This window comes from Grammomys surdaster, unplaced genomic scaffold (assembly GCF_004785775.1).
Source record: "Grammomys surdaster isolate TR1022 unplaced genomic scaffold, NIH_TR_1.0 193, whole genome shotgun sequence".
Taxonomy (NCBI): Eukaryota; Metazoa; Chordata; class Mammalia; order Rodentia; family Muridae; genus Grammomys; species Grammomys surdaster.
The window spans coordinates 7,192,428-7,204,616 of NW_021604638.1; the positions used below are offsets into that span (position 1 = coordinate 7,192,428).

General features: G+C 56.4%; 1 protein-coding gene across 1 annotated transcript; it reads right to left on the reverse strand.

The window, feature by feature from the left end:
* Nucleotides 1–3,941: 3,941 nt before the first annotated feature.
* On the reverse strand, nt 3,942–5,507 carry Cebpb (CCAAT enhancer binding protein beta). The gene has a single exon (XM_028769715.1). The coding sequence runs from the start codon at nt 5,406–5,408 to the stop codon at nt 4,512–4,514; it is 897 nt and encodes a 298-aa protein (XP_028625548.1). The 5' UTR covers nt 5,409–5,507; the 3' UTR covers nt 3,942–4,511.
* Between the last annotated feature and the right edge of the window lie 6,682 nt (nt 5,508–12,189).

The window sequence follows — 12,189 nt, forward strand, 5'->3', positions numbered from 1 at the left end:
TATTTTCTCAAGCCTCTTATCGCTGTCTAAATGACCATACCAGTTTGCTATAGATTCCTTTTGATGAGTGAGGAGTTTGAGTCAGGGTCTTATGTAGCCCAGGCTAGCCTCAAACTTCCTATGCCGCAGAGGATAACCTTGAACTCCTGACCTTTCTGCCTCTACCTCCCTAGTGTTGGGATAGGCAAATACCATGGGGGAAGGGGGTTTGAGACAGGGTTTCTCTGTGTAGCCCTGGCTGTCCTGGAACTCACTCTGTAGACCAGGCTGGCCTTGAACTCAGAAATCCGTCTGCCTCTGCCTCCCAAGTACTGGGATCAAAGGCGTCTGGCACCACTGCCCAGCTGGCAAATACCATCTTACCAGATATCACCCAACATTGTTTCTACTGTTGTTACATTGTTACTAGCAGGTAAATGCCCCTCACCAGAGGCCTGCAGCAAGCCTTTGCTTGGGGTAGACCGACTCTTTGTGCACCATGAGGAAGTGCAAGCCTACAAAGACCAAACGTCTAGTTTGATGGCTCCAGTCATCAGGAGACAAAGCTCAAAGTCACAGGGTCCTGGGGCTCATCTTACCCTCAGAGGTTGTGTGCCTGTTGTCAGCCCCATGGCAAGGCCAGGCCAGCAGGGAGGGGTCCAAACCCACCAACTGCCCTGGGTTCAAACCCACCTCCGTCACTCCATCAACACTGGTCGTCTGGCACGGAAGCTTGTAGCGTTTTTTCAACACGAACACCCTGCTCATCTTTTACCCATAGTAAATGTGTCCTCCATCTGCCAGATTCCAGCTTGGTTTAAATCCCCTTCAAATCCTGCGCCTTTAAATTACCCTATAATCTTGTATTAAAAAAAAAAAGCTCTTTGAGCATAGAAAGTCCTGTGAAGAGTTGTGTTGTGGGTCCCCACACATCACAAAATGAGACTCCTGGCCATTGCCTCAGAGAATGTAGGAAGGTCTTGGTCATCAGTTCTCTCTGCCTACCCTGCTTTGCCCACCCTGCCCCAAACCTACACCAATAGCAACATCTGAACCCCAACAGGTGTAGTTGGTGGGATGCTACTGGGGTCCCTCCATCTCAGCAGGTCCATAGGTAATCCAGAATAGGATAAGGGACGAGGAGGGGGGCATATCAGCCCCAAGGGGAGGTCTAAGGTCACAGGAGGGCAGGCGAACAGCCTCTGGGATCACACTGAACTGGGAAGTCAGACTCTCCTGGCTCAGCCGCCCTGAGAACAGTGACTTTGCCTCTGTGCCCGAGGTGGGAACTAGAGCCTGTCTCAAGGAGGCTTGGGAAACACACAGCTCAGTGACTGCTGTACACAGTGTCCTGGGCTCCCCACTTAGCCTAGGCTGGCCCCAGAGACACCTCTTCTCAGAAGCCCTCAGGGACCTTCTCATCCCCCCCACCCTTCCCTGCCCCACTTTTCTTCCTTCAGAGTACTTATCCCCACCTGTCATTATGTCGTTCCAGTGGCTGAATATTTAAGTGTCCTTCTCTCCCTGTTAATTGTCACCTCAATCTCTGTCACCACCTAGCTCCAACTCGAACAATGGAGCTGGCGGATAGCTGGTGCTCAATAAATGTTTGTCACATAAATGAAAAGAAACCAGGCAAATAAATGTCTACAAGAGATAAAGAACAAACAAGTCTGGGCTGGCCATGGGGAAGGGGACATTCCTCAGAAGGTTGTAGGAGACAGTCCCCCCTGACTCAGGCTCCCACGCCAACTTTTACCCTTCTCAAGTCATGCAAACTTAGAGAAGTCACTTCCCCTCACGGAGCCTCTTTGGCAGGCAGAAGAATCCTACAGCAGAAGCTCCGGCCAAGGCTGAACTGATCACAACAGCGAGCACAGCCTCTAGCTTCCCTTCCCGACACCCACTTTTCTCCTGGGTAACGTCACCAGGTTGTGGGTGGCTGTGTTAGACAGTAGGATGAGAGAGGACATGTTGTGAAGGCTCCAGTCCTGAGCTGGTGTGGGGAAGGCTCTGGTTGCCCCTTGTCCTAGCAAGGCTCAGCAGAGACAACCACCCAATATGGCTGACCAGCCCTGGCAGCCAGAGGGCCCAGCAGCCCACCTGTGACAAGGTCCTGGATAGACAGCAGCTCTCTGGACTGTCCTCACCCTACAATTACCCTTCAGGCTGCTGTCCTCTCCCCGTCTTGCTGTTCTGTCTCCGAGCTTGTGGTCCAGCTGGTCTCTGGCAGCCCAGTGATCTGATCCGTGGGGTGTGTCACCCCACTAGTGGCCTCTGCTATAGTGGGCCACAAAAAAAAGCCTTTGACCTTTGACCCACCACTGCTTTTCCTGATCCTGGAGTTATCAGATGGGCCTGGGTTCACATCTCTTCCAGTCTGTACTGCCACTCTACTTGGGGGAGGGGTACCTGATTTTTGGAGCCAGGAAATGAACCATCCATGAAGTGGGGAGGATATGGGGTAGGGACAGGGACTACAAACCAACCTTGCTGGAGATGCACCTCCAGTGAGAGTGGCACTTCTGTGACCTCCTAACTACTTATGCTGAGAGATGGATACCAAGCCAGTCTGGCTGCAGAGGTACATGAAAGTCTCCCATCCCTGGAAAGGCAGAGCCTCCCCCATCTCCTAGGTCCAGCCAAGGTTTGGCTTCTAAGTCCTGGAGAAGTAGACCAACAGCCACTGGTGTAGACAGAAGCCACCAAGACACTGGGTCATACAGCCATGGAGCTGCACTGACCCTGGCTCCGGGACCCGCCAGGTCAAGTGTCTGTTTGTCTGTCTAGGCCTAGAAGGAAACTGAATGGAAGCCAAGTGTCTGAGGGTCTCTACAGGCTTCGAGCTACCTTAGCATTGGGCAGGTGCAGAGAGCCTCAGTCCTCACCCTGTGACAATGGGAGACAGGTCACCAGTCCCAACACTCCAGGTTTCCAAAGAGTAAGGAAGAAAACGGACTCCCTACTCACCAGCCAGTGTCACTGGTCACCCCTAAGATCCCAGGTTCCCTTAGGCCTTTAGCAAACTGCTCTGTTACCCGCTACCCAGAATTCCTCACAGCAGGGTGCTCATAGGGACCTGACAGCCACAAGCTATCCACATCCATAAAACAAAGGGCACAGTAGTGCCTACCTTCCACAAGGCTTGAAGGAGATGCAGGCAGGCCCAGGGCTCGCAGAATGCTGGCCCTGGGCAGGCGCTCCACACACACACAGCCAGATGCCAGGAGCCTCCCCTCAAAAATAATAACAAGAACAAACGCTTATGTAACAGTTCTGGCGTGCCAGGCACGGCGGGACACAGCGCATTCACTACTCCTTGGACACCCTCGACTCTCACTAATGCAGCCCGGCTGCAGCAGAGCTGCCCCAGGCAAATCTGAGTGCTGGCCCTGTGTTCAAGTCCTGGCTCAGCCACTTTGAGCTTGGTAAGGGTGGCCCCTAGTCCTTTCTGGGCAGAGGAACTAGTGAGAAAGAGAAAGCGGAGTAGTAACTGTCCCTTTCATCCTCCTCTTGGCCCAGTCTCTCTTCTAGCTACACAGGGACATAGAAACCAGACAGGCATTCGGGCTCCCCTACATACCACCAAACACACAGTACCTTGAAGACGGTACTTACCTGCCCTGACCCGGCTGTCTGGACTAGCCTTTCCTACAGAGTCCTGGTCTGCCCGGTCCTCAACACAAGCCTGACACTCAAACCAAGCCCAGAGGGCGGCCCATCCGTCCCAAGCAGGGTTTCCAGCAAGGTCCTCCCCAGCACCCATGGGTGCTGAGTCACCCTGAATTCCTGACCCAGCACTCTGCCCCCTCTCCTAGGGGGAGGGGCTGGCACCCCATCTGCCAGGAGAAGAGAAAAACCCAGATGCGACACCCCCACCCACCACCACACACAATCCAAAAATAACCCGCAGCCCCCTACACACCAGAAACACAAAAACAAAATCTCGCATAAATCCAAAGTCGGGAGGGAAGAAAAAAAAATTTTTTTTCAAAAGCCAACTACTGCCCCCAAAGGCTTCTAAACGGTCTCCAAAAAAGTTTATTAAAATGTCTTCACTTTAATGCTCGAAACGGAAAAGGTTCTCAAAATATACATACGCCTCTTTTCTCATAGAAATAGAACTTTTTTATATATATAATACAAAAAAAATAATAAGACCAAAAAAAAAAAAAACCAAAAAACAAAAAAAACCAAAAACATCAACAGCAACCCCGCAGGAACATCTTTAAGTGATTACTCAGGGCCCGGCTGACAGTTACACGTGTGTTGCGTCAGTCCCGTGTCCACACGCGCTCAGCCACGTTTGATCCGGATTGCATCAAGTCCCGAAACCCGGTGCGCGGTGCAGGTGCGTGCGTGCGCGCGGTGTCCCCGGTGTCCCCCTCGGTGCAGGTGCAGGTGCGCGCGGGGCACGCACGGTGGTCCGGGCGCGCGCGCGGGGGGGACCGGAGCGCGCGGGGCAGGGCGCACGGTGCCCAGGGGTGGCCGCGGCGTCCCCTACGCCACCCCACCCCACCCCCCCCACCGCGCTAGCAGTGGCCCGCCGAGGTCAGCAGCGGCTCGGGCAGCTGCTTGAACAAGTTCCGCAGGGTGCTGAGCTCCCGCGACAGCTGCTCCACCTTCTTCTGCAGCCGCTCGTTCTCCGCCGTGAGCTCCAGCACCTTGTGCTGCGTCTCCAGGTTGCGCATCTTGGCCTTGTCGCGGCTCTTGCGCACGGCGATGTTGTTGCGCTCGCGCCGCATCTTGTACTCGTCGCTCAGCTTGTCCACCGTCTTCTTGGCCTTGGCCTTGGCGGGCGCGGCCGGCGGCCCCGCGAAGCAGGCGGCGGGCGCGGCCTTGGCGTCGGCGGGGCTCGGCGTGCCGGGCGGGCTGGACGACGACGACGTGGACAGGCTGCCGCTGCTGCCGCTCGGCGTCGCCTGGTAGCCCAGGTAAGCGCGCAGGGCGAACGGGAAGCCGGCCGCCATGGCGGGCGCGTCGTCCGCGCGCTTGCAGTCCGCGGGTTCGAAGCCCGGCTCCGCTTTGAGCGCGGCGGGAGGCGGCGGCGGGAAGCAGGCGGGCGGTGGGGCCTTGGCGCCCGCGCGGCCGAGGCTCACGTAACCGTAGTCGGCCGGCTTCTTGCTCGGCTTGGCGCCGTAGTCGTCGGCGAAGAGGTCGGAGAGGAAGTCGTGGTGCGCGGGCGCGGGCGCGGGCGCGGCGAAGTCCGCGGCGGGCGCGAGCGGCTCCAGGTAGGGGCTGAAGTCGATGGCGCGCTCGTGCTCGCCGATGGCCGGCTCGGCGGCGGGGGCGCGCGGCGCGGCGCGGGCCGCCTTGGCCCCGTAGGCCAGGCAGTCGGGCTCGTAGTAGAAGTTGGCCACTTCCATGGGTCTAAAGGCGGCGGGCGGCGGCGGGAGGCATGCTGCGTCCCAGGCCAGCAGGCGGTGCATGAACGCGGGGCCCGCGGGCTCCGCTGCGTCCCGGTCCCGTGCGCGGCTCGGACTCGGCGCGGCGGCGGCCGAGCGGGAGGTTTATAAGGCGGCGCCTGGCAACGGCTGCGTCACGCCCGGGCCCCTCCCGCCGCCCCGCCGCCCCGGTCGGGGCGCGTCACTGCCCGGCCGCGGGAGCGCGAGAGGGCGCGGCGGGGAGTGGGGCGCGGCGGGGGTCCTCGCGCGGGACACTGAGCGGGTGTCCCGGGCCCCCCGCCAGCCCCGCGATCGCCACGGACGCGGGTGACGCCAGCCCGCCCCCTTCCCGCCCCTCGGGAACACGGAGGAGCGCGGCCGCCGCCCGCCCCCTGCTGGAGGACGCGGTGGCTCGTCCCGGCTCCCGTCCGCTGTCCCGGGCCCCCAACTCCTGGGAAACAGATCGTTCCTCCCGGTGTACGACCCCAACCTCCGGATCCTGCCCGCTGGCCCCGGTCCCCAACTCCCTGGGAACAGCCTTCCACGCGGGGCGTGCCCTCCCACCCAGGTGCTGCCCACGCGCCTGTGACCCCCAACTCTTGGGAAGCAGAACTCTCCACTCGGTGCACGCCCACCCCGGGGATGCTCGCGGTCCTCCGGATCCCAGCCCTCCACCCTATGTATGGCCCGCCCACCGCACCTGCCTACGCCACTCCCTGCGCCTCTCCGTGAAGGTGGCAGGGGTGGGGGTTCTGCCACACTGTGTCTGTGGGAGAGTCACTCCTCTGAGTTTCCTCCGTGGACAGTGTTGGTATTGTTAGTAGTGGTGTCTGGCTATCAGAGACAAACGGACCCCCGAGCAGTACGATGCCTTCCTAAGATCTGCCCAGCCCTGCGCAGGGGCTGCAGGCTTCTCCGGTGGTCGCGGTGTGAGCATGGTAGACGCACCTCCAGCCCAGTCGTCACCATGCAAGCTAGGGAAGCAAACCCTCCATGCATTTGAATGGCCGCCAGGATCGGACCACCAGCCTCTCTCTCTCCGGTGAGACCCTTTCGAGGAAGCCCAGGGCAACTCTTGAGGCCCACCCTTCCGCCACTCCAAGCTGGGCCACTCAAGCAGAAGCTGCCAACCTGCCTGGGGCTGACCCCCGACCCATTGACCCCAGCCCTGGCCCCGGCAAGCTGGCGGGGTGTTGCTCAACCTTCGGTGTTATCTGCTGAGCTGGGGTGACCTCCGCCCCCAAGAGCTGGAGAAATGACATCTCCCTGTGCCCTTGGGGGTGGGGGGCAGGGAGGGAAAGGATAAGACACTAGCCCTGCCTGCGGCTTTCTGGCCTTCCCAGCAGCCTCTGGGCCGGGAAGGGATCAGGGCCCAGAGAGGCGTGGTGACATCCTCAGGGCCACCCAGCCAGGCCTGGCTGTAAAGTGGGACGTTGGGGCTTCACCAAGGGCCCTCCCTTATCCAACACTGGTGACTATTCCTCCCCGCCTCTAGGCCACCACTCATGTAATGGCTTTCTTCCCTCAGTTTCCCCTCAGACTGGGCTCCAGAAAGACAGTAAGCGAGCACGCTACCTGTTCCCTCAACCCTGCTCCAGGAGACCCATCCTGGGGTCTCAGCCCAGGTTGCCTCCAGGAAGCCTTCCAAGACTCCCTGGGTCCCCAGCCCCCAACACTCCTGACCTGAAAGCCCATCTCATCTGACCACTCTTCCTTCTGTCCCAGCTACCCACCCCCCATGTCAGCCCCTCCAGGGAGGGCTCTGTTTGTCTATCTGTCTACCATTTATTGTGTGAATGTGCACACTAAGGCTTGCATGTGAAGGTCAGAACTTGGGGTTCACTGCCTGTCACAGGTCTCTCCTTCTGTCAGATAGGTCCTGGGTATTGAACTCAGGTCTTCAGGCTTGGCAGTAAGTACCTTAAACCAGTGAGCTGTCTCAATGGCCTGACTTCTCTCTTTACTCGCTGTTTTGGCTGGGTGTGGCCTGGAGCAAACTGGCTCTGTGCCTTAGCTTCCTGCTGGCATTTCAGCACTCTGGGGAGACACAGCAAGACCTGGGGAGGGTTATACAGTACCTCAAGGATCTGCTGTGTGACCTTAGCCGGCCCTCCGCTCTCTCTGAGCCAGATTTTATCCCCCTGGTAATTTGTGGGAGGTGAGCCGTACTGTCTGTGTTCACAGGTAAGGAGACCAGGGCTCAGCAGATCCAGTGGCGGCTCTGGGTCCTCACAGTGAAGAAACGGTGGTGGAGAAAGTCTCCCAAGCTGTGGGGTTGTAATCACCTCTAACAGTAAACTCGTGTCTAGCAAAAGGTGACTTGGGTCACACAGGGACTCAAGGGGTGACTCAGGCCCTGGAGACCGAACTCCACCTCCTCAGAGAGCTTGGCTCTCTGACCTTCAGATTGGGCTAACTGGACTCATGGCAGCCTCCCTGCTGGGCTCACCCACCCACGGCTGACCCAACTGTCCTGCAGGGAGGCCAGAGGAGTGAACCCTTGTTCTCCCTCGGCTCCTTGCTCAATAAGCCATGCCTGTCACCTCGCCATGGCTGCCAGCCCTTCCTCAGGGCTCTGAGGCCCCACCAGGCCTGGGCAGCTGGCACAGCCGGCCTTCCCTATCCAGACCCAGCTCCTCCCTTCTCTGTCCCAACCTCATGTTTGAAGGAACTAGGCTGCAAAGGTCCCCTGTGTGGCCAGATCAACACAGAAATGGGCTAGCCCAACACTACTGTGGGATTTTATTTTCTTTTATTGTGGGAATGCTGGAGTTGGAAGACCCCGACCTTGCGCATGCTGGCCCCAGCTCTGCCACAGAGCTACATCTCAGCCCTCTTTCTGTTCTTCTGAGACAGGGTCTTGATAAGTTGCCCAGGCTGGCCTTGAACTTGGGATCCTCCTACATCAACCTCCAGAGCAGCTGGGATCACAGGATTGTGCTACACAGACCAGCTGTCCCTTTAAGTGAATTCACTCCTAATATGTAAAAACCAGAGACTTCACACCACGCTGCTGATTTCCAGTTCTTCCTCTCAACTTGGGTCCCTGAGCTGGCCTCTCTGGTGCATGACCGTGGCTGCGGTGGTTGCTAAGGCCAAGGGCATTTCCAATATGGACTGTACGCACTCTGCTATCCCCAGACTCAGGGGAGGGAGGACTTAGCCCATCTGCAGGAGGAAGAGGCTGAAGCTGAGCCCCCTACTCCCCCACCCCCAGCCTGCAGGCAGCATCTGTGACTCAGTACAGAAGGGGACAGCAGGTGGGGAGAGGAGTTGGGGAACTGTCTTTGTTCCTATGGGGACTCCAGCCATTTCTGTGGCCCTTCAGCATACAGCCCAGGGGTGTGGGATGTCCTCCCTCTGGGCCCTGTTGGCCTTCTTCTGACAGGTGGAGGTGACTCATCTCCCAGCAGCCCCACACAGGGCTTAAGGTGGCAAAGCCGTAGAAACCCTACACGGCAGTCCTTAGTGGCTCACGACTTCTCCCACATACCTGGTGATGGCCAGAGCCCTTGCGCCATGCCTGAGCTTTGCTGGGGTAGAGCACTTGGTTTCGTTCCCAACCAAGGAAAATAAGCAGAGAGGGAAACCACCAGGCCTCCTGTCTGAGGCCTCAGTTTCCCCAGTGTGCTCAACAGTCTTCAGTCCCGGATCGGCCTCCCCGGCATACCCACCAGCTCTCTATGAAACTTGCCTGTGTATATGCTGCCATCATGTGGCAAGGCCTGGGACTGCAGGAGTAACTCGGGTATCTTTTGAGTGGAAACCACCTGGGTGATTTTCTGTGGAGAGTTTGGGGCTGTGGGTATCGGACTCACAGGACATGAGCATACCACAAGAAGTACAGCTGACCAAGGGATGGAAAAAGTCTCTCAACCTTCATGTAGTCACTCGTTAAACTTTTTAAAAACTGGTTCAGATGCTAGACGTATGACCCAGGAAAGACACCGGGGATCTGAATGTTAATGCAGTTGGGCGTGGGGAGAGGTACAGCCTATAGGTCTAGACCAGGCAAAGGCTGCACCTCTGCAGCGTTATATTGGAAGCCATATTGCAAACAGCTTTGCTGACCATCGGGGACATAACCTAACTGGCTGTTACGAGGGACAGGAGACAGGACAGAACCTCTAAGGGACCTCTCTGGCTCCTGTGGGGTATGGTCTGTGGCACCGGCCAGTGAGGGAGAGACACCCATGAGTCAAAACGTGAGGGAGGACCTGGTGGGAATCGGTTATGCTCAGGACTCTACTGGAGAAAAGACCATCACGATTCCCTGATACAGCGAGCACAGTGGCCTTTGTCTGTTGCTTGGATATTTTTGTTCCTCTCAGTGGCTATTTGTAGCTGAGACAGGGGGATTGCTTTGGGTTGTTAAGCCTTAGCTATATAGTGAGACCCAAGTCAAAAGGTAAAATGTGTGTGTGTGTGTGTGTGTGTGTGTGTGTGTCTGTGTCTGTGTCTGTGTCTGTGTATGAGAGAGAGAGAGAGAGAGAGAGAGAGAGAGAGAGAGAGAGAGAATATGCAACCCTCTACTGAATTTAATAGAGAGCAAACACAATGTTCCACGAGGAAGCCATCTTGTCACAGAGTCCAGCATGCCTCTCACCTCCTTCTGGGGTCTTCTGAGGAGATCTGGGGTCCTTGTCTCCTGCGTAGTGTCCACATCTTCCTGTGCCACCATCCCTGTCATGACCCAGTTCTTATCCTCTAAAGCACTCACTGGAAAATGACTGAGTGCAGGTGCCTACGTCATAGCAAGTTTGCAGCCTCATACAAAGCATGAGAGAGTGATGATCTCACTAAGTAACTCCACGAGCACCGGGCATGGCGACGCAGCCCGTGATCCCAGGAGGTGGTCACAGAAGACTGAGTTCAAGGTTTCAGCATGTGTCATCATGCATCTTTAATACCAGCACTCTCTGAGTTCAAGACCAGCCTGGGCTACAATAGCGAAACCCTGACTCAAAAATAAATAATATCTTTTGTTATCTCTGGCCTAGAAATACCAGTTTATTTGCAAAGACTCAGAGACAGGCAGACACACACCAGCGCCGGTGATGTCACAGGGGTGTGGTCCCTGCAGAGAATGTAAAAAGATGGGGTGGCTTTGTGGGGGAGGAATGGGGCAGGGCTGTCTGACAGAACTTTCTGGTATGCCTAGAACAGCCTCTCCCTGTGTGTCACAGCAGCCACGTGTGGCTCCCAAGCACCTGGGACCTGGCTGCTGCCACTGAGAACATTTTTACTGCATTCTTGTTTATTTTGAGACAGTCTCATGTGGTCCAGGCCAGCCTTGATCCCCTTTAAAAGACCTCCACTGGATGACAGGTGTGAGCCACCACAGCTGGCTTGAATTTTAATATTTAAGTTCTCTCCTGTGCTGGCGACCACTGTACTGGGTACCAATCGTCCAGAATTGTCTTACACTCTATTGTTCTTTTTATTTTTTATAGTGCGTGTGGGTGTTTTGCCAGAATGTTTGTGTGCCTGGTGTCTGCAGAGGCCAGAAGAGGGTGTGAAAATCCCTGCAGCTAGAGTTACAGATAGTTGTGAGTTACCATATGGATGCTGGGAATCGAACCTAGGTCCTCTGGAAAAGCAGCCAGTGCTCTTAATGTCTTAGAGTTTTACTGCTGTGAACAGACACAATGACCAAGGCAACTCTCATAAGGAGAACATTTAATTGGGGCCGGCTGACAGGTTCAGAGGTTCAGTCCATTATCATCAAGGTGGGAACATGGCAGCATCCAGGCAGGCATGGTGCAGGAGGAGCTGAGAGTTCTACATCTTCATATGAAGGCCACTAAGAGAAGACTGGCTTCCAAGCAGCTAGGATGAGGGTCTTAAAGCCAACACCCACAATGACACAACCACTCCAACAGGGCCACACCTCCTAATAGTGCCACTCCCTGGGCCAAGCAAATACAGACCATCACACTTAACCACCGAGCTGTCTGCCCAGCCCCCTCTACGATCTCATGTTAACTGAAGAAAAAGCACTGAGGTGGGAATCTGCTGTAGTTGGGGGGAGGGTGGAAGCTCAAGATGAGAAACATAAGAAAGTTGGAGCCATGTACGCTAGGACCAGGCAGTTCACCCCAAACCCCAGTGAGCCTCTATTTTAGCCTAGCTCATTGCCTGAGTGCTCAAACCCAGTACTCAGCAGACTGAGATGGAAGAGGGTACCAGCCTCAGCTACATAATGAGTTTGGGACCAGCCTAGAAGACAGAGGAAGCCTGTCTCAGTGGTTGGGAATAATAAGGAAAATCACACTGTTTTACCTTCTAGGATCCCATGGGGCTCAAAACATGGGTGTGGTGGGGCCAAGTGCCCACTGGGACATCCACAAAGTGACTTCTTCGCCCCTGAGTGCAGCCCTCGGCTAGGGTGGCCCACAGGGCTGATGGATGGGTAAGTGGTGTGTCTGTGACTTGCAGCCCTCTATTCCTGAATGTTCCAGAGAGCTGCTTCCTCCCCATGTGGTCCCTCCCCATGTGACCTGTGCGCCCCATCTCCTAGAACATGCTTCTAACATGACAGGAAGATACCGGACCTTCTTTAAATCCAAGCGTGGCACCGGGACAGTGGCTACAGCCTCTGTCCAGCAGAAGACAGAAGACCTCCTCCCTCGAGACCTTCACATCAGTTTTCCGTCACTGTGACAAAATGCCTGAGGGAAACACGGACCAGGGGGTGGTGGTCATGTGACTTAGCAGGTGAAGGTTACAGTAGCCTGAGGGCCACGGTTCAATCCCAGGATCGAGTGTGGAAGGAGAGAGCTGGCTTCCAAGGTGCTGCATGGGGGTCAAAGACAGGGGGCAGGAG